We start from the raw sequence: 19,759 nt of genomic DNA, 5'->3' as shown, positions 1-19,759 counted from the left end.
TGTATAATTAATTAACTAATAAAAGATCACTGTTTAGTGGTTGAATAGTTAAAAAAAATACAAATTTAAGCAAACTGTACTCTATATTCTAGGCCTAAAAGTGGCCAAATTATCTAATTCAATTAAGTAAAATACAAATAAATACAAACCAGAAAAAGCATTGTAATTGTCAATGTAGTACTCTACATTGGCCACAAGATGTCAGTGTTCAGTGAGACACTGTGATACTGCTCCAGCAGGATTTTTATTCACATCTTACGTGGCTTATTTACCCTTATTATGTCCACTGTATTGGCTAATATGAGTGAAAAACCATTTAAAACTGCAAGGAGGAATGCTGTTATTATTAGTATCGCATTTTGAGGAGAAATTTCCAATCTATTAAAGTATATGTTATTACTACAAGAAGAATACTACTTGTGGCCCACGACCACCACGACTGTACTGTTGTGTTACTAGGATAGCTTTGGCTCTACCGTGTGGCAGAAAATAGTACTGCAGGTCAGCTGGTGACACGCACTCCAACGCTGTTAGTTTGTTGTAGAAAGAATGGATGCTAGCAGATTCAACAAGGAAGTAACCAAAGGAAGTAAACAAATAACAAGAATGACTCTTTCTTTGGAAAGGCTACAAAAATACATCTCGTAAGTACATTTCCTTCCATCTTTTCTTCTCACATCTTGCCCTCTTCCTCCTCCTCTGCAATTTGCGTCAATAATTAAATTTGAATATGAGGCAATTATTCCTCATTTAGGAGCTTATTTGCACCCAATTGAAATATTAATGGATGGCTTGCGGGCGGTGCGTGGAAATGAAGGTGAGGCCACGGAGGAGCCTCGTCGGCCTGCAGGCGTTATGCTCATTCTCTGCACCTCACATGCACGGCGGGGGTCGGGGAGACGGCACGTCCATTCCTCATGGTGGCGGGAATGGAAATGAACATGACAAGTGTAAAAAGAAGCTATGTTGTTTTTGTTTAGCCATGTTGTACTGAGCAGCCAGGACAGCTTATAGAAGAAAGCAAATACCCCATGCTAAATGCTAGTTTCTTCTTTTCAATGTTTCAACTTAAAACCCCCCACCTCCCTGAGTCCTTTCTATTTTATGTCTATGAATGCTAATGCGGATGCTCTGTATTAATAATAAATAGCTGCTGATAAAATAATACATTCCTAATGTCCCTCTCAGGCTTCCCACATGAGTTTATCATTGCTTTACACCCCCCCCACCCATCTCACCATTTCCCGCCCCAAACACTTTTCAGGTTAATTATTAAAAATGCATCAAATTTTCATTTTCTTGCCGGGTTTTTTGAGGGGGGGGGGTGCAAAAGTCATCCGTCAATGGGTGAAATAATGCTGAAAATGAAATATTCAGCAGCGTGCGGACACTTCTGTTATTATTTTTCACACACTTGAAGACATTTGTGCATTGAAATGAGCTTTTTAAGGCGGACTCATTGTCACGCTCATGTTTATTATTCACCATAACCCCCACCCACACACACCAACTATTAATGTTTCATCACGTGTAACTTTGCTCTAAAACACAAAAGATAAAAAGCAAGTACTTCCAAAAAGGCCACCACGTGAACAATGTCGTACAACTTTCAAGGACCAAGGACTTCTTTCTCATTTCCTCTGCCTTCTAAAGATATACAAAGAGGTAAAAAAGAGGCAGCTACATCATGGGACGCACCTATTCCACCTGCAGCCAGGCACCATGTCCATCATTTGAGCTGCATAGGAAGCATATTGTTATTATTATTCTTATCAAGATCGTTACGCCCAAGAACTACCTTACTGGTGTAGTGACACCTGGCCACGCCACAGTGGCTAATTACTAACCAGCTAGCGACTAGCTTCACCACACACACAATGTTGATCCAAAGCGACATGCTAACACGCCAACATGCGTCTTTCAGTAGGCAACAGGCACAACAAAACCACAGCGTTTGGTAGCAAGCATCATTTCTTGTTTCCGTGGCGATGTTGGACTCTACCACCATCATCCTCTTTTTTCCATTCCTTCTTTCACATCATCACCGCCCCTCCTCCCCAGCGGCCCCGCCCTGTCTGGTTTCATGTCAGGTAGAATTGTGGTGCTCATGAAAGTGTGTTATGAGGCGGTTATGCTATTCAAGTTCATGCATGCTGATGAGAATGCAAATGAGCGTGCACGCTGAGGCGCGCGCATGTGTGCGTGTGTGTGAGATGGCCAGGAGAGATGACGGTATCGCATTCAGCACACTACATGGAACCTTCCTCACTGGACGAAAAAAATAAGCTTGTAGAAAGATACAAAGACACAAAGTGTCAAACTATGTACAGTATAGCACTCCATCTGTGCAGCATGGTGCATTCAAAAACCATCCAACAAAGTGGCAAACTATGTACAGTATAGCATTCTATCTGTGCAGCATGGCGCATTCAAGGACCATCCAACAAAGTGTCAAACTATGTACAGTATAGCACTCTATCTGTGCAGCATGGTGCGTTCAAGAACCATCCAACAAAGTGGCAAACTATGTACAGTATAGCATTCTATCTGTGCAGCATGGCGCATTCAAAGACCATCCAACAAAATGTCAAACTATGTACAGTATAGCACTCGATCTGTGCAGCATGGCGCATTCAAGGACCATCCAACAAAGTGTCAAACTATGCACAGTATAGCACTCTATCTGTGCAGCGTGGTGCATTCAAGAACCATCCAACAAAGTGGAACAAGTTGTCAGTGGTATTAAATATGCAAAGACGTGGTGTAAGCGTATGCTATGCTATGATGTTATGTTATGCTATGCTATATTGTGTTATGCTATGCTAGTCAGTATGTTTAGCCACGTATGGAAGACATCTCCATCCCTACCCTTCTTCTTTCTAGCGTTGGTGGAGACCAAGAAGAAAAGGAGCATAAAGAGTAGCAGTGAGCCCCCCCACCGTCACCAGCATGCTGGGCAAACAGACCCCATCATTACTGAGCCCCTCCTGCATTGCCAAAGAAAAACATTCAGACAATAGTCAAGATATCCACTAAATCACTGACACAGTATGGGGGCCGACGTGCCGCTGATGACTCTGTCCTGCACACAGCGGGCAGAGCGGTGGGGGGTACCAATGAGCTCCTTCCACTGACATTGTATGTTTCTAATCATATGCACAAGTACTCAAACAAGTACTCAAACCACAGCACTTTCCTAACAACAGCACGCTACCCTCTCACATAAACCAGCTTTGGCAGAGTGCTCCTGTCGCACAAGCAATCTTTGATTTTTGGCCTTAAAAACAGGAGTTGAATAATTATATGAGTGAGTTAAGAGAATAAGAGCGCCATCTACCGGTGATTTTACCACTTGATGCAAAGTGATTGACATTAGTATGAACGCGTTGGACGTGTCCGACATTCCAGCGAACCCTAAACGTCACACGGGGCGGCGTTACCATCAAGGCCCCTCCCCCCACTTCCACACCATGAGGCTCCGGTGTTGACAGGCCGCCTCCAGGCAGGCAGGCAGCGAAGCGGGCGAGAGACAGCGAGGCCCGGCCTGACCGAGGAAGCTCACTGCCGAGACAAAGGCGTCCCTCCTCGCCCCTCCTCGTCATTTTCGGTCGACGCCCACCGGGGGGAGCAGTGGCAATTATAACCACCGCCTCCTCCCGTTTCAAAGCGTTTTAATTCGGAGGATCACAAAAGGCTTAGCGGCCGTGCGGGAATTCCGCCTGTGGTCCGCATTTAGCAAGGGAGCTAACCAGAGCGACCCGCCTTCTCTTCATTTGTCAACAAAGGGGTTTGACAAGCCCGCTGAAGCCCTCCCCCAACGCCGCCATAAAAGGATGATTTGGCCAACATTCTCGCTTCCCCGTCGTCCCCTTCATATGGTGCGTTGACTTCCTCCGGAGCTATCATGGCGGAGCGCGGGGCACAGCAGCCCCCGGCCAAGCGTCTCTGCTGCAGGCCTGGCTACGTCTCGACGTGTCGACAGGGCCAGCGAGCCGGGGCCGGAGCTCCGGCCGGCGGTCACGGCGAGTCGTCGGGCAAAACGCAGAGCCCCGAGTCGCTGCTGGACATCGCGGCGAGGAGAGTGGCGGAAAAGTGGCCCTTCCAACGGGTGGAGGAGCGTTTCGAGCGGATCCCGGAGCCCGTCCAGAGACGGATCGTGTACTGGTCTTTCCCGAGGAGCGAGCGAGAGATTTGCATGTACTCGTCGTTCGGCGGCGGCGCAGATGAGCTCGGAGGCGGCGGAGAGAGCGGCGACGAGACTCGGCTGCCCTTCCGCCGCGGCGTCGCTCTGTTGGAGGGCGGCTGCGTGGACAACGTCCTGCAAGTGGGTGAGTCGGGACGGTTAACATTTATTCGTGGACGCCCAAAAAGAACACGCTTTGAGGTGGAACTGGAGACACGGTTTGTCAGGAGGGGCTGACACAAAAGGTGCAGCCACACTGAGAGGCGACAATGGGGCTTTAATCGGCTCAATGGGACTGTGGAACCGGGGGCTTTTTTTTCAGTTCATTTGAAGCTCCTTCTGCTGGAGGCAGTTTGCATTTTCAGTGTAGCCTTAAACGGCCTAAAGAGAATCACAATGCAACACAAAGAGACGTTTCTTCAACTTGAGTGCTTCTCATGTTGAAAGTGCACACATGAGGAAGGCTGCGGTGGCACCATACCTTCATGGTGGGTTTAGTTCAGGTACAGGTCACATGGGTAGTAGCTTTAAGCCTTCTGTGTGGATTTGTTGTTACTATGGCCTACATTGTGTTTTATGAACAGGAATAGCCAAGCACTCATGTTTACATGCTAGAATGAGCATCAGCAGGTTGATATTTCGGCCTGTTTCTCCTTCCGTGCTGGCTGTGAGCTTGTTCTTTCACTCCTATTTCCACGCTCGTTGGCGTCTTTGCCGCTTCCTGTCGCCACTCCAGACAAAAGCATCTTTTCACTCCCCTGTGAAGGCAGGAGACATTTTTTCTTTAGGGAGGAGGAAGAAGCGTATTGAGCACAAAGCTTCTCTTTCCTTTTGAAAAGGGGTCGTGATTCACACCAGTCTGGTTTGGCTTTGTAAGCGCGGAACAGGAAGCGGCAGACGTCTTTTTTTTTTTTTTTTTAAAGCCAAGGCCTTCAGATTGCAGCCTGAATCCTCACCTCATTCAGACTCTTCTGATTGTCAGCTGGGCCACCTTTATGCCGTTGTAATTCCATGACTGCGCGCTAACCCTCTCTCAAGGACACCCCCCCCAGCACATGCTTTAACGGGGGCCGTTCTGTCTTACTCGGAATTGGATCTTCCACTTCATTAGCAAAGTCTTCCAGCGTCCGTACTTCATGTCAAAGTCCGAGAACGTACCAACCTAGCCAGGATTTCCTGGCTGATAAGGAGCCAAGCTCTGATAAATAAAAAACTGGCATGTCTAACAACATTGGCGGTGGGGAGGGAGGGGGGGCAGGAAATGAGTTGGCACATAGTCGCCACGGAGACGCTTAGCCACACCACATTTTTCCTAGATTGACTTCTTGTTTTGTTTTGTGCCTCTGCGGGATTCCGCCTGCTCCAGTTTTGCCAGAGTGATTTGCGGAGTTCTTTTGGACTTGATCTTAGCAGCAAGTTGACGGAACTACAATCAATCCATCGCTTCCAGAGTCTCTTTGTTTTCTTGAGCCGTCTCCAAAAAGCTCCTGAATTTGCAATGTCTGGAGCTCCTCCAGCAGCTCGGGAGGGGGTACGGCTGGTACGTCTGTGCAGCATCAGCACCTTCTGATTTTGTTTGGTAGCTTTGAGAGTTTGTATAAGAACCCTAAGAGCTTCTAGAGCAGAGTTTCCATTTGCTTCTCCAGCATCTTGGACTTGTGTAGGAACATTTCACATTTCTAGAACAGACAGTAAGGCCGGTAGCTGCTAGAGCTTTGGTATCGCCTTCCAGAGTTTGAAGGACAGCTCCTGGAGCTGGTACAGCAACATCTAGAGCAGCCTCCAGGAGTTGCTCAGCAGCCACAAAGGTCCAGTCAATGGATTGTAGAACTCGCCTAGCGGTGGAGAGCGCATGGAGAGGTTCCTCAGCAGGATTTTGAACAAGTCTCCACAGCTTCTGGAGGTCCTTTTTTAAAAGCGTCTAGAGCTTGCATGTGTTTGGAGGTATAGCTTCTAGAGCTTTTAGCCACAGTAGTTTCTACATCATCTTCTTCAAGTGTGATGAGAGATTGTTTCAGAGGAGCTTTTTGAGCTACCTTCACGGTTTCCAGTGTGGCTTCCAGAGTTTCAAAGCCCAACAGCATCCAGCTCCTCCTCAAAAGCTTCTAGAGCTCATGTTGCAGTTCCTAGATTTTCCATAGCAGCCTCTAGGGGTCCAGCAGAAACCCAAAAGGCCTAAAAAGGACTCTCTGGAGGCTGCTATTAGAGCTTCCAAAATCTTCACAGCAGATTCAGAGATTGGTCTGTGTTCTCAGGAGAGAGTAAAGATGTGTCACTATGCGAGACGCAACGTCACGTTGGACTTTGCTGTCATTTTGTACACCGAGGTGCAGAATTTAAGACCTGGCTCTCAAGTCTGCCTGGACGGAAACCCGGCCTGACTCCGGTTTGCTCGGCAAGGAGCTGTGGAGCGACATGTCGAGCAGAGCGTCACCACACCGTGAAATCTAGCATCTTCTCATCGCGACGAGAGTGACGCCGGCTCGGAACTCGGAGCTTCTTGATGGCGCTGAGAGGAGAGCCCGGTGTTTTGATTAGCATTAGCGCTCACACGCTGTGATGCCTGAGGAACATTGATTTCTGCCAGGCGCTTACTTCGTCCACGACCTTAAGAGGATTCCCTCCATCCTTCTGGCTCAGCCTGGCCCTTCAGGGGCACGTCCCCTCCTTAGCCAGCCCGCTATGTCCAAGCTAATCAGGAGAGAAGCTAACGTAGATATCCTCCATGGTGGGCGTGAGCTCACACCCTGATAGTATTCATATAGTGTTCAATTATGGTGGAAATTTAAATCAATTCATTAATCATTTTTCAGAGCAGAAAACATTAATATTTGTATTCACTGGGAAAATGAAAAAATACTTTATTTCATTAATTTCCTACCGCTTTTCCTCACGAGGGTTGCGAGGGGTGGTGGAGCCTATCTCAGCTATTTTTGGGTGAGAGGCGGGGTACACCCTGGACTGGTCGCCAGCCAATCACAGGGCACATATAGACAAACAACCATTCACACTTACATTCATACCTATGGACAATTTGGAGTGGCCAATTAACCTAGTATGTTTTTGGAATGTGGGAGGAAACCGGAGTACCCGGAGAAAACCCACACATGCAAACTCCACACAGAGATGGCCGAGGGTGGAATTGAACCCTGGTCTCTCAGCTGTGAGGTCTGCGCGCTAACCATTCGTCCGCTGTGCCGCCTGAAAAAATACTTAGTTTTAGTGAGAAATATTTAATAGATGTATACTATGTGTGTATGTATATATTTCTTATTTTTGAAAACATACAGTGGAGTTAAGGGTGTGTGGATGTACCTAGCTAGTTAGCCAACTATGTTGTTCATACTGTGCCAACAGCGCCTCTGGTGGTAGCAGCCAAGCTGTGCACTCCTTTATGACCCCCCCACGGCTCCCCGGCCTTTGCACGCGCCACAGCTTATCTGGTTTTTCCTGGTCGTGCGCTACGACGGGATGCTCGTCCCGACCTGCACCGTTGACTCACGCGAGGGACGACGCTGGTCCGATTTGTTGCGTTGCAAGTCCAACCTGCTTTGAAGCCTGTATGGGAAGGATACCTTGGCTGTCTGCACAACCAGGAAGAGGAAATGCCCACTTGGTCCAATGCTAACGTCCTAAAAGTGAATCGCTAAATGAGTCATGAGTGTGACTAAGTTGTCCGATGTGTGCCTGGCATGCGCCAACATGTTGACTTTGCCCGTTAGCGCAGCGCCTGCGGCTGTGATGTAACCCACAGGGCGGGGCCGCTGAGGGCGAAATAGCTAACATGCTAAACCGCAATTGTGGTTTTTCAGCGAGGATGGCGTGCGTAAAGAGCCACAGCGCCCCCACAAAACAAGCTTTTCTACAAGCGCCCTCTGCTGGCGATATCGTTTGTTCCGATGTCGCCGTCATGCTAATTCTTGCTAAACTGATTTGCCGTGACAATGCTTGAAACGCCGATGTTTACCAAACGCAACATTTCCATGACACAAAAAGGAAAATGGCTAGCTTACTGTGCTATGCTATGCTAGTTCCTGCAGCATGAGCAACGGAGTCAAGAAACAACACAGCGCCGTCGTCAGTGGGGAAAACAGATCAACACGAAAGCAACATCTTAAAAGGCTCCATCCCGTTTGACTCGTGGCGCTCATTAGCCGTGGCGATAGAACACCACGAGGATCTCTGGAGTGGAAACAAATGGACGTCCGTGCGGCGCTCCTGGGGGAGGATTACAGATGCTCTTAAAAAGGAAACACAGAGAAGGGAAAATCCTGCTAGCATGGCAGTCACGCCACAACACGACACCATACATCTTATCTCGACATTTCAACAAGAGGCCGCACGTGTTGTCACACGTCCGCAACTTCCTCTTTGTCTCGGCAAACACAGCGTCACCTGACACCGGTGTCCCCGAACGCAGCATGTTCACCAGCAATGAAGTAGCACGACTGCGCTAGTGAGTTAGTGTGGCCTTGATTAGCATGCTAGCGTCCCTAAGAAGCTGAGCACACAGATTGACCTAGTTAACCCGAATCCTCACTGACCTCCATTTCCCAGCCCCCTTCCCTTAGCACACATTAACTAGCAGTGCCATTGCCCCCCCCTCCATATGCTGGCCCCTGTTCTGGAGGCTATCACCGCCCCGGACACCAAAGGAGGGGGGCACTTCTAACTACAACGTCCTAATTGTTCACAAAAGTGTGGAAAAAGACATATTGTTGTGTTTGACTGGTACCTTTTATCCAGATCCTCACCAGATGTTATGAATGTTAATTTTCATCGTTCTTATGAATATAAACTACACACACACACTAGCCTAGCTTGTGTGCTACTGTTTACTGTCGATAAAATGGCCGTGTGATGTTGCGATGTTGTGGATTCGAACTGATCAGTAGTTGACTATAAAAGTGCATTCACCTTGTAGCTAGCTAGCACAAGCGGCGTTTGCCGTGTCTTATTAAAGTACAGCTAGAATGCTACAAGCTAACTAGCTTCCTTGATTATGTAGCATTAAACATTTTCGCCTTCAGCGAGCTAATCAGGGATGTTAGCTCATCAATAGCTTGTAACTTAGCACCATTATCCTGCTGCTTGTTGTTGTTGTTTTTTGTTTTTTGTTTAGAATTTCAGTGTTTATTTGTTGGCTAACACCCTGTCTAAAAGATTGAAGTTTCACGAGAAGCTAACTAAGCTATCTAGCTAGCTTTGTTGGGGTTTGATGTGGTCCCAGAAAGAGCTAGCATGACGAGCGAGTAAAGCGTTGGCAGTGCTGATTCAAAATCAGCCACAGAGGACAGATGCTAATCAGCCTACCGTGACCATTGATTGCTTGTTTACGTCTCCTTCCTAGCCCCCCCCAGGGGTGCCTCCACATCGCCACGGGTGACAGATTAGCCTCCCCCATTGTCATCACAAGGACTCGACCCAATGCACACAAAGCACACCTAGGCTGAGACGCACTCTTTCACGCCTCAGCGGGCAGCTTTGGGGGCGCTTAGCGTGCTTTGGAGTAGCTTTTCCACGAGGCCTTTTGTGCCTCAAATGAAGGCCGCATTGCCAGCGATGGCTGACATTCAACACCAGCGAGGGTCCGTGGCGCTGACTGTCCCCCCCCCCCCTCCTCTGTTAGTAATGCAGATATGCATCAACGATTTGAGAGGTGCGTCGGGGAAGGGAGTAGGAAGGAGTTAAGTCGTGTTGCCATGCGGTGCACCCCAGCTGTATTATGCAAGCCGACCCACAGAGGAAGTGCATGACAGAACGCTGAGCTCAGCGCTTTGGCTCGCCGCCAAGACAACCCTCCTGACGCGGCGCTCAGCTGAGAGTATTCACCCTTTTTTTTTTGCCTGTTTTTCTTCCTCCTCCAAGCTCGTTGCATCAACAGTTCAGCTGCAGGCCAGAAGTGACTGGGGGGGGGGGGGGCGACAGACAGGAAGTGTGTTGATCGACAGGAAGTAGACAACACATGTTGTTCCCCTTTGCTATCACCCTTTCTATTGGAGCTAGGCTACAAAGTTGTGGCGCTATCCTGCTACATGAATACTAGATGGATGTCAAAATTCCTAACCAACCAAAACACAGATTGGTATCACCCGTCCATCATCCATTCTCCCCCCAGCAACACCCGTCCATCTTCTACCGCTTATCTGATACCCAAAGATCATGAGCATAGGTTCACACGTCCACATCCTCTGCAGAGACCCAATCCCGGCATCCCATTTGAGAAACTTACCGACAGATGATTGACAGTCATTCTCCATTGTCCCGCCCAGGCTTCCACCTCAGCGGCACCGTGCGCGAGCCCGCCACATCCTCGGAGCCCGAGGTGCTGTGCAACGTGAGCATCAGCTTCGACCGCTGCAAGATCACGGCCGTGACGTGCGGCTGCGGCAACAAGGACATCTTCTACTGCGCCCACGTGGTGGCGCTCTCCCTCTACCGCGTGCGCAGCCCCGAGCTGGTGAAACTGCGCCTTCCCATCTCCGAGACGCTCTTCCAGATGAACCGGGACCAGCTGCAGAAGTTTGTTCAGTACCTGATCACCGTGCACCACACGGAGGTGCTGCCCACCGCGCAGAAGCTGGCCGACGAGATCCTGTTGCAGAACTCTGAGATCAACCAAGTCCACGGTGAGTGCGCAACTTCTTCGTTGGTTAGCATCACAAATTTGGGATATAGTCTTAGCGGTTTTCGTGCACGCCAGGTGCTCCCGATCCGACGGCTGGCGCCAGCGTGGACGACGAGAACTGCTGGCATCTGGACGAGGAGCAAGTCCAGGAGCAGGTCAAGCTCTTCCTTTCTCAGGGGGGCTACCATGGGTCAGGGAAGCAGCTCAACCTCCTCTTCAGCAAGGTGAGGGTCCACATCCTAAAGCATGGTATTCAACTAGCATCCACACAAGTCCAGTTAGAAAAGCCAGCACAATGACGTCGAACTTCTGTTACGACTTACGTGTGATGTTCAAGTACCTTGGCTGTTTGTAGCAATAATATAGTCAAGAGGGAAGGAGGACCATCCACGAGTCAGTCCATTCTGGCTTGAGCATCACCTCCATTTATTTATCTCTTGTCGATGGCGCACTTGTCTCTCTGTCCTCCTTCTCTCTTCATTCCCCGTATCTCTTCCGTCTCTGTCCCAGTTAGGCTGCAGTTGACCCACAATGGCGTCTTTATCTGTGCAGGTGAGGGAGATGCTGAAGATGAGGGACTCCAACGGTGCCCGCATGTTGACGCTGATCACGGAGCAGTTCATGGGGGACCCCAGACTGGCGCTGTGGAGACAACAGGGGAGCACCATGACCGACAAGTACAGGCAGCTGTGGGATGAACTGGGTACTGCGAGCACCAGTGGTGTACCCCGTACTTCTAGCCATGTATCCCCTCCTCCTGCGCTTCATCCATTTTTATAGGAAGTCATTCCGCTACAACAATACGCACAAGCGGCAATGCTTAGCATTGACATGCAGGGATTGGAACACCGTCATGATCAAACGCTCTCAATGCATCATCATCATCATTCACATAACTCCAAACACAGCAATCAACAATTCAATGCTAGGCCTTCCTAGCTAACATGACATGACATGACATGACATGACATCCCTACAGTCACCTGTACACTCCTGTTACCCAATACAGAAAAAAACACAAGACATAGAAAACCTGTTTACCACCTTCTAAATTGACCTTTAACATTATTAGAACCCTTCATACATGAAATAGCATCCCTATATTCACCTTTACACCCCTATTACGCAATACATAAGAGAAAATAAAATGTATAAGACATAGAAAACCAGTTAACCGCCATCTAAATACACTTTTTAACATTAGAGCCCCCTAGACATGAAGTAACACCCCTATAGTCACATTTACACTCCTTTTACCCATTATAGTAGACATAGGGGATTATTATTTTTTGTTTACAACACAGGATGGCACGGCGGTCGAGTGGTTAGCGCGCAGACCTCACAGCTAGGCTCAATTCCACCCTCGGCCATCTCTGTGTGGAGTTTGCATGTTTCCACATTCAAAAAAAAAACATGCTAGGTTAATTGGCGACTCCAAATTGTCCATAGGTATGAATGTGAGTGTGAATGGTTGTTTGTCTATATGTGCCCTGTGATTGGCTGGCCACCAATCCAGGGTGTACCGCCTCTCGCCTGAAGACAGCTGGGATAGGCTCCAGCATCCCCCGTGACCCTTGTGAGGATAAGCGAATGTTTACAACGCATTGTGCAACTCCTACACTGCAGGGACTTCAGACAACCGCTAGCTAGCAAACTAGTGAGCTAAGCAGTTAGCTTTGAATTGATTCCTTTGGCTGACGTCACGCAGGGTTTAGCGAATGTCATGAAGCTAATGTCTCAATGTTTGGTGTCATTACTGCCACCTAGTGACCACAATAGTACATGCCAGTGGTATTTGCGTATGCTTAGGCTAACAACAGCAAACAGCCGTCATTTGTTCAACTATTTATCTGAAACAAGGCAAGGGAGTGACAGTGGTATAATATTCCAACCGATCTCTGCTAGCGATGGCGATGTAAGCATACTTAAGCCTCCAAGCCAGCAGGGGGCAGCATGTTGATGGAGGGAGATGTTTTGGAATGGAAATGCTGTGGAACTTGATTATAGTCATGAATCCACAGGAGAAGCTATTTTTATAACCTTATCTGGCAACCCACCCCCCTTGGAAGTACTCGCTCTGTATTTCGTCACTCGCGCCTGACATCACATCGCGTCTTTCTTACCCCCCCCTCCAATGTTGTCCTTGGTGTAGCCCTAACAAAGAGATGCCCCCCCCCTGCCGGTGTTCATCCTTCCCTCCCTCCAACCTCAGTGTTTTTCTTCATTTTGTCATCCTTTATTTAGCTCTGCTCTCCTTTGTTCTCCCTTCTTGCTCTTTGTCCGTCCTGCTGCTCTTCACTTTTACGCCCGATAAACTCCTTGTCTCCATCCGCCATGTTTGCAGGGGCGCTGTGGATGTGCATCGTCCTCAACCCCCACTGCAAGGCCGACCAGAAGGTGACATGGCTGCGGCAGCTTCGCCGCTGGAACGGCGTGGACGTGTGTCCGCCGGAGGACGGTAACCACGGCAGCGGCGAGCCCACCCACCTGACCAATGCTCTGCCCCACGGCCCCGCTGGCAACCGCGGTGAGACCACGCCTCCCCCCACCATTATGTTTCACCCTTGGCTGCCCCCAACCCCCACAATTTCATCAAGTCTGGCTCCTTCAATCTCAGCACCCTACTGCCTCATTGCCTTGACGCACCTCCTAATGCAATCAGACTTGGCACCTTCTCTCCAATTAAAATCAGTCTTTCACCTCACAGCCCCCAGTACTGTTTTATGTTGCAACAACATCTGGATCAATAGGTTCACGAGCAGGGATTAAGACCTATGTCACCCCCCCACTCAGATCCACCCAGTGGAGGCCACCGCACCGTATTCACACGAGCCATCGAGGCCTGCGACCTCCACTGGCAGGACCCCCACCTGCAGCACATCCTCACCGAGGACCCCCGCGCCGACCGCTGTGACCACAACGACCTGAACGCCGCCCTCTTCGACAGCCGGGGGTGGCCGCTGTGGCACGGTGAGAGGAAACAAAGTGAGAGGACAAAAAAAAGGCAACTCATTTGTCATCTTGTTATTCGGAGCAGAGCACGTCCCCACGGCGTGCGCACGGGTGGACGCGCTGAGGTCGCATGGGTACCCCAAGGAGGCGCTTCGGCTGGCCGTGGCCATCGTCAACACGCTGAGGCAGCAGCAGCAGAAACAACTGGAGGTTTTTCGCAGTCATAAAAAAGGTGCTTACTACATTTCATTGATTTTGAAAGACCAAAAGGCAACATGTGTGCATACACGTACACACTACGGCAATATGTGTATTATGTTCCCCTTTAATAGCCATTTATATTGAAGGCGGCGTCATGGCGGTCGAGTGGTTAGCTCGCAGACCTCACAGCTACGAGACAAGGGTTCAATTTCACCCTCTGCCATATCTGTGTGGAGTTTGCATGTTCCCCCCGTGCATGTGTGGGTACTCCGGTTTCCTCCCTCATTCCAAAAACATGCTAGGTTAATTGGCGACTCCAAATTGTCCATAGGTATGAATGTGAGTGTGAATGGTTGTTTGTCTATATGTGCCTTGTAATTGGCTGGTGACCAGTCCAGGGGTGTACCCCGCCTCTCGCCCGAAGACAGCTGGGATAGGCTCCAGCACCCCCCGCGACGCTCGTGAGGAAAAAGCGGTAGAAAATGAATGAATATATTTAAGGCACATTATTTTCACAGTGTATTGGCATCACACACACACATGAAATATGTTCATGACGTGTGTTTGTGTGTGTACAGAGGTTCTCCACAAGGGCATGACATCTGTAACCAACCTGGAAGGCTGGGTGGGACACCCCCTGGACCCCATTGGCACTCTATTCAGCACCCTTTTGGAGACGGGGCGGAGCAGTGAGGACGGCGCCATTGTCTCGCTCAACTTCTCAGGTGAAAAAAACAACGGTGACCGGGCGTGCTAATTCTGTCACACAGAAGAAAACATCATGTTAGAAAGACAAGACAATTATTGACATTACTGTGTTGTACAAGCATGCGGGGGTTTCCGCCCCCAAACACGGCGTCTAGCGGCGGTGGGGGCGGACTTGTCCTCTGGCCATGCTCCAGCAACAGTTCATGAATAAGACATGTGGTGGGGAAAAGGCATTCATCATGCGGGACTTTCACACACGCTTTCCAAAGCACCGCACAAGGAACTTACCTGCATGTGTGTTCCTGAGGGACGCCATCATTTCCCCCGGGATGACACCTGAGCTGCACCGAGGCATGGTGATGTCATGAAAAGGCATGACTGGCGTCCCTCAGGGCACGCTCTGAAAACTGAGGAGCGGGATGAAGAAATGGGTGGATAGCCTGGTCAGGACTGATCCCATCTCTTGCTTCCCGCTCACAGGGCCTCCAGCCAAGGGCCGGCGGGCAGAGCACACGGCCCACCGCTTGCTGGAGGAGGGTGAGACACTGACGGCGCTGGCGGTGGAGACGGCACTGATGGGGCTGGGGCAGCAAAGGGTGATGCCTGACGGCCTCTACGCGCAGGAGAAGGTGTGTCGCAACGAAGAGCAGCTGCTGGCCAAACTGCAACAGGTGGAGCTGGACGACACGCTGGTCAGAGTTTTCCGGAAGCAAGCCCTGGTCCTGCTGGAGGGTCAGACTCTCTCTCTATGTGCAGAGTGTCAATTAGAAGCCCCCGCCTGGTGGATGGGGGGGGCAGTATTGGCGGAAATTTCAATCCTTCGTGTGTCTTCCAGCTGGTCCCTACAGCGGCCTGGGCGAGTTGCTCTACAGGGAGAGCGTCCCCATGCACACCTTCGCCAAGTATCTCTTCACCTCGCTGCTACCTCACGACGCCGAGCTGGCTTACAAGATTGCACTAAGGGCCATGAGGTGAGCGTCCACGATGATGATGATGATTGAACCCTCTTTTGGCTGGCGTGGTCAGTAAATCATTGAACAGGGATGAAAATACACACTGCTACTTTCATGGCGTCTTGCAATCACAACCAAGGTCAAGGTTAAAGGACCAGTGCACTTTTTATGGAATACGGAATATGGAGTCATGAACACACATCTTTCTCCTTCCTCTGCCTTGTAAAGATATACAAAGAGGTAAAAAAGAGGCAGCTGCGTCATGGGTCACGCAACTATTCCACTTCCAGCCAGGCTCTATGTCCATCATGTGAGCTGCATATGAAGCATATTATTATTCTTATCAACATTGTTACGCCTAAGAACTATCTTACTGGTGTAGTGACACCTGGCCACGCCACAGCGGCTAATGACTAGCCGGCTAGCAACTAGCTTCAGCACACACTGACTCCCGAAGGTGACGCGACATATTGGAGCTTTTTGTTTTGTAGGCTAGGTGTAGCCTTCCTTTGTGTGTTGCTATGCGGAATCAATGCACCCAGGAAGGAAGTATAACATGTTATCATCAAAGTACTTTTTACTACATGCTCACAGCATGGTTAGAAAACCTTGGTGGAGCTTTTTGAACAGCTGTGTCCCATGACCCGCGTTCATTAGCTGCCTCTTTTTACCTGTTTGTATATCTTTAGAATGCAGAGAAGAGAGAGATGCATGTTCAGGTCTCACGTAAGGATTGAGGATGATGGAGAACATTTCTTGAAGACATTTATGTTGAGAAAGGCGATGTGTGTTCCAGGCTGCCCGTCCTGGAGTCCGGCGTGGCATCCGGCGACCTGTCCCGCTCGCACCACATGGTGTCGGTAGTGGCCAATCGCTACCCTCGTTGGTTCACGCTAAGCCACATCGAGTCCCAGCAATGTGAACTGGCCTCCACCATGCTGACGGCCGCCAAAGGTGGGAGAGACTCCTTGAGTGTGTTTGCGTTCTCCTCGGCGGTGAGTCTGAGTGTGCCGTTTGCCGTGTGTGTATGCGCAGGCGACTCTCGCAAGCTGCAAACTGTGCTGGAGTCCATCCAGAAGAACATCTACTCCTCGTCCCACATCTTCAAACTGGCACAGGATGCCTTCAAAATCGCCACCATGATGGATAGTCTGCCCGACCTCACGCTGCTCAAAGTGTCGCTGGAGCTGGGCCTCCAGGTAAGAACGTCGACCACCGTTGTTCCTCCTACGCAGAAGAGCTCATCCTTGCGTCCGTCTTCCAGGTGATGAGAATGACGCTGTCCACCCTCAACTGGCGGAGAAGAGAGATGGTGCGATGGCTGGTCACGTGTGCCACTGAAGTCGGTGAGTAGACATGGAAGGAGGAGACAAAGAAGGCATCAAACATTTGACACGTTTGCGTGTTGCAGGCGTGTTTGCGTTGGACAGCATCATGCAAAGTTGGTTCACCCTCTTCACGCCCACCGAGGCCACCAGTGTGGTGGCGAGCACCGTCATGTCCAACGCCACCATCGTGCGCCTCCACCTGGACTCGCACCAGCAGGAGAACCTGGCCAACTCGGCGCGCACGCTGGCGCTGCAGTGCGCCATGAAGGACCCGCAGAACTGCGCCCTGTCGGCGCTGACGCTCTGCGAGAAGGATCACATCGCCTTCGAGACGGCCTACCAGATCGTGCTGGACGCGGCCGCCACGGGGATGAACTACACGCAGCTGTTCACCATCGCACGCTACATGGAGCACCGCGGCTACCCCATGAGGTCGTACAAGTTGGCGACGTTGGCCATGACTCACCTGAACCTCAGCTACAACCAGGATACGCACCCCGCCATCAACGACGTCCTGTGGGCGTGCGCCCTCAGCCACTCCCTGGGCAAGAACGAGCTGGCCGCCGTCATCCCCCTGGTGGTGAAGAGCGTCAAGTGCGCCACCGTGCTGTCGGATATCCTGCGCCGGTGCACGCTGACCACGCCCGGGGTGGTGGCGCCGCATAGCCGCAGGAACTCCGGCAAGATGATGTCGCTGGACAAGGCGCCGCTCCGACAGCTGCTGGACGCCACCATCGGCGCCTACATCAACACCACGCACTCACGACTCACACACATCAGCCCGCGCCATTACGGCGAGTTTATCGAGTTCCTCAGCAAGGCGCGGGAGACCTTCCTCATGGCGCACGACGGGCATGTGCAGTTCACGCAGTTCATTGACAACCTCAAGCAGATCTACAAGGGCAAAAAGAAACTCATGATGCTCGTGCGGGAACGATTCGGCTGACGCCAAAACTCTTTTTACTTGAGCTAGATCCGCTAACTTGAAGAGAAAACCCAAAGTCTTACTCCACTCCACATTTCACGCCAGCGAGCCAGGACGGGACGCCAGCGTGCCGCCTTGGGGACCCTAACGGCTGCCTTCACACTTGTCATGATTGCTTGGCCTGAAAGGAAGCAGCGTGCTTTTCTGGGTCACATGAGACACCCTTACCCCAACCCCAATGCCGCAAGGACACGGCTTAAACAAATACGGAAGAGGAAACCGACGCTCTTTATGAATCTGTTTTAGAAGCTTTTTGACTGTAATTTAGTAAAAAATAGCAAATACATGGTATATCACCTTCTTTGGTTCCTTTGGCCCCGTGGGGGGTTATTTAGCAGTCACTTGGCCAAACAAAAAGTCACATGACAAGGAGGTTTGACTGTAAAAAAATAGCCAGCAAAGGAAATATTGGAGTTGCATCAACAAGTCCAGCCTTGGGCCATATATATGATACAAAATATTGAAAATAGCTGAGTCAAATATGGTTCTTTTGGGTCCACACCAGAGTACCAAGCACAAGTGTGAATGCAGCCTGAAAGGAAAAGTGCACTTTTTGGGAAAGTCCATCATCATCCGCAACCCTTATGTGAGACATGAACATACATTCTGTGCCTTCTAGAGATAGCAAAAAAGGGCAGCTAATTAATACACCAAACGGTACACACCTATTCCTCTTATAAAGCCTCCAAGGTGTAGCCTTCCTTTCTGTGTTGCTATGTGAAATCGATGCACCCAGGAAGGAAGTATGACATGTTATCAACAATGTACCTGTTTCTACATGCTCACAGCACGGATAGACAACCACAAAACCTTACTGTGTCCCATTACTGTATTCATTAGCTGCCTCTTCTTCCCTGTTTCTGGATCTCTAAAAGGCAGAGAAAGATAAAGGATTCTGATGATGGACAACAACATCAAACCCCCCCACCATCCCATCCTTCCATTTGTCTGTATGCGTCCCCCGGTGAAAAAGATTTGGACACCCCTGCTGGCTGGACATGACTGCACGTGACTGGCAGCCATTTTGTTTTATACACTGAATGCGTAACTTCCACCCCGCCCTTTTCACTAACAGCCTCAAAGACAAGACGAGCAGCTTTAAACCAAATGGAGCGACCAGTACCCCACCACCCCAATCCAAGCTTTACAACATCCTCATCCCCACTCCGAGTCCTCATCCGCACTACTTGTCCCCACTTCTGATTCTCACTCCAAGTCCTCATCCACATTCCTGGTCCTGGTCTGGGTTCGCTGGCTGGTCACCAAAACATTCTCAGGGATTTGTCTGTCTGTCTGTCTTGACCAAAAGACAGCCAGAAAAGGAGGAGGAAAAGCGATAGTGGGTGGTGTATATATGAAAGTATATGGACAAGAAATGTTTGCTAATTTATGAGAGAAGACTTTATGTAAGACACAATACTTGAAGCTGCAGTACTCGGAGTGCATGAGACAGTAAGAAACATATCTATCAGGACTCGAGTGCGGCCGGAGGGGGGGGGCGTGGACAAGCAGAGTGCATTGTGGGGGAAAAGGAGTGAGTCCACGTCCACCTTCCTTCCTCTACGGCTACGCTGTCGTCGTCCTCATGGTGACACGGGAGCAGCCTTCTTTTTTTTGCCTTGTCTTTGTAACGCTTGAACACAAGCGAACTTTCTTTCCTCATCTTCATGTTCTCCCTGTTTTTCTATTTATGACGCTAGCTGAAGAAAAGATTGTACCGTGGCATCAACATGCTCATGACCTTGAAACTCGTATTTGATACACTGCTCACTTTATTTATGGAACTAAAATCACTCTTTGATATAAACTCCTTCATTTGCA

General features: G+C 49.9%; 2 protein-coding genes across 3 annotated transcripts in view; one reads left to right on the top strand and one right to left on the bottom strand.

The window, feature by feature from the left end:
* The window catches only part of lin54 (lin-54 DREAM MuvB core complex component), a 19,445-nt gene extending 9,011 nt beyond the window's left edge, over positions 1–10,434 (bottom strand). Inside the window, exon 1 of one of the 2 annotated variants that reach the window (XM_078794100.1) lies at positions 10,416–10,434. The gene's annotated coding sequence lies outside the window, so the exon portion shown is untranslated. Of the gene's footprint in view, positions 1–3,337; positions 3,459–10,415 lie in introns of those variants that run through there. The other variant, XM_078794099.1, reaches the window with a different exon arrangement.
* Positions 3,478–19,759, top strand: LOC131110217 (zinc finger SWIM domain-containing protein 6). The gene is made up of 14 exons (XM_058063087.2): positions 3,478–4,328; positions 10,456–10,812; positions 10,887–11,035; positions 11,364–11,514; positions 13,156–13,338; positions 13,605–13,781; positions 13,849–13,995; positions 14,543–14,689; positions 15,153–15,404; positions 15,508–15,643; positions 16,422–16,579; positions 16,661–16,824; positions 16,890–16,971; positions 17,037–19,759. The coding sequence occupies exons 1-14, from the start codon at positions 3,905–3,907 to the stop codon at positions 17,897–17,899; spliced, it is 3,390 nt and encodes a 1,129-aa protein (XP_057919070.2). The 5' UTR covers positions 3,478–3,904; the 3' UTR covers positions 17,900–19,759.

The sequence above is a fragment of the Doryrhamphus excisus genome, linkage group LG10 (genome assembly GCF_037039965.1).
Source record: "Doryrhamphus excisus strain RoL-2023G ecotype Guam linkage group LG10, RoL_Dexc_Guam_v1.1, whole genome shotgun sequence".
Lineage (NCBI taxonomy): Eukaryota > Metazoa > Chordata > Actinopteri > Syngnathiformes > Syngnathidae > Doryrhamphus > Doryrhamphus excisus.
This window is presented reverse-complemented; position numbering and strand designations above follow the sequence as displayed.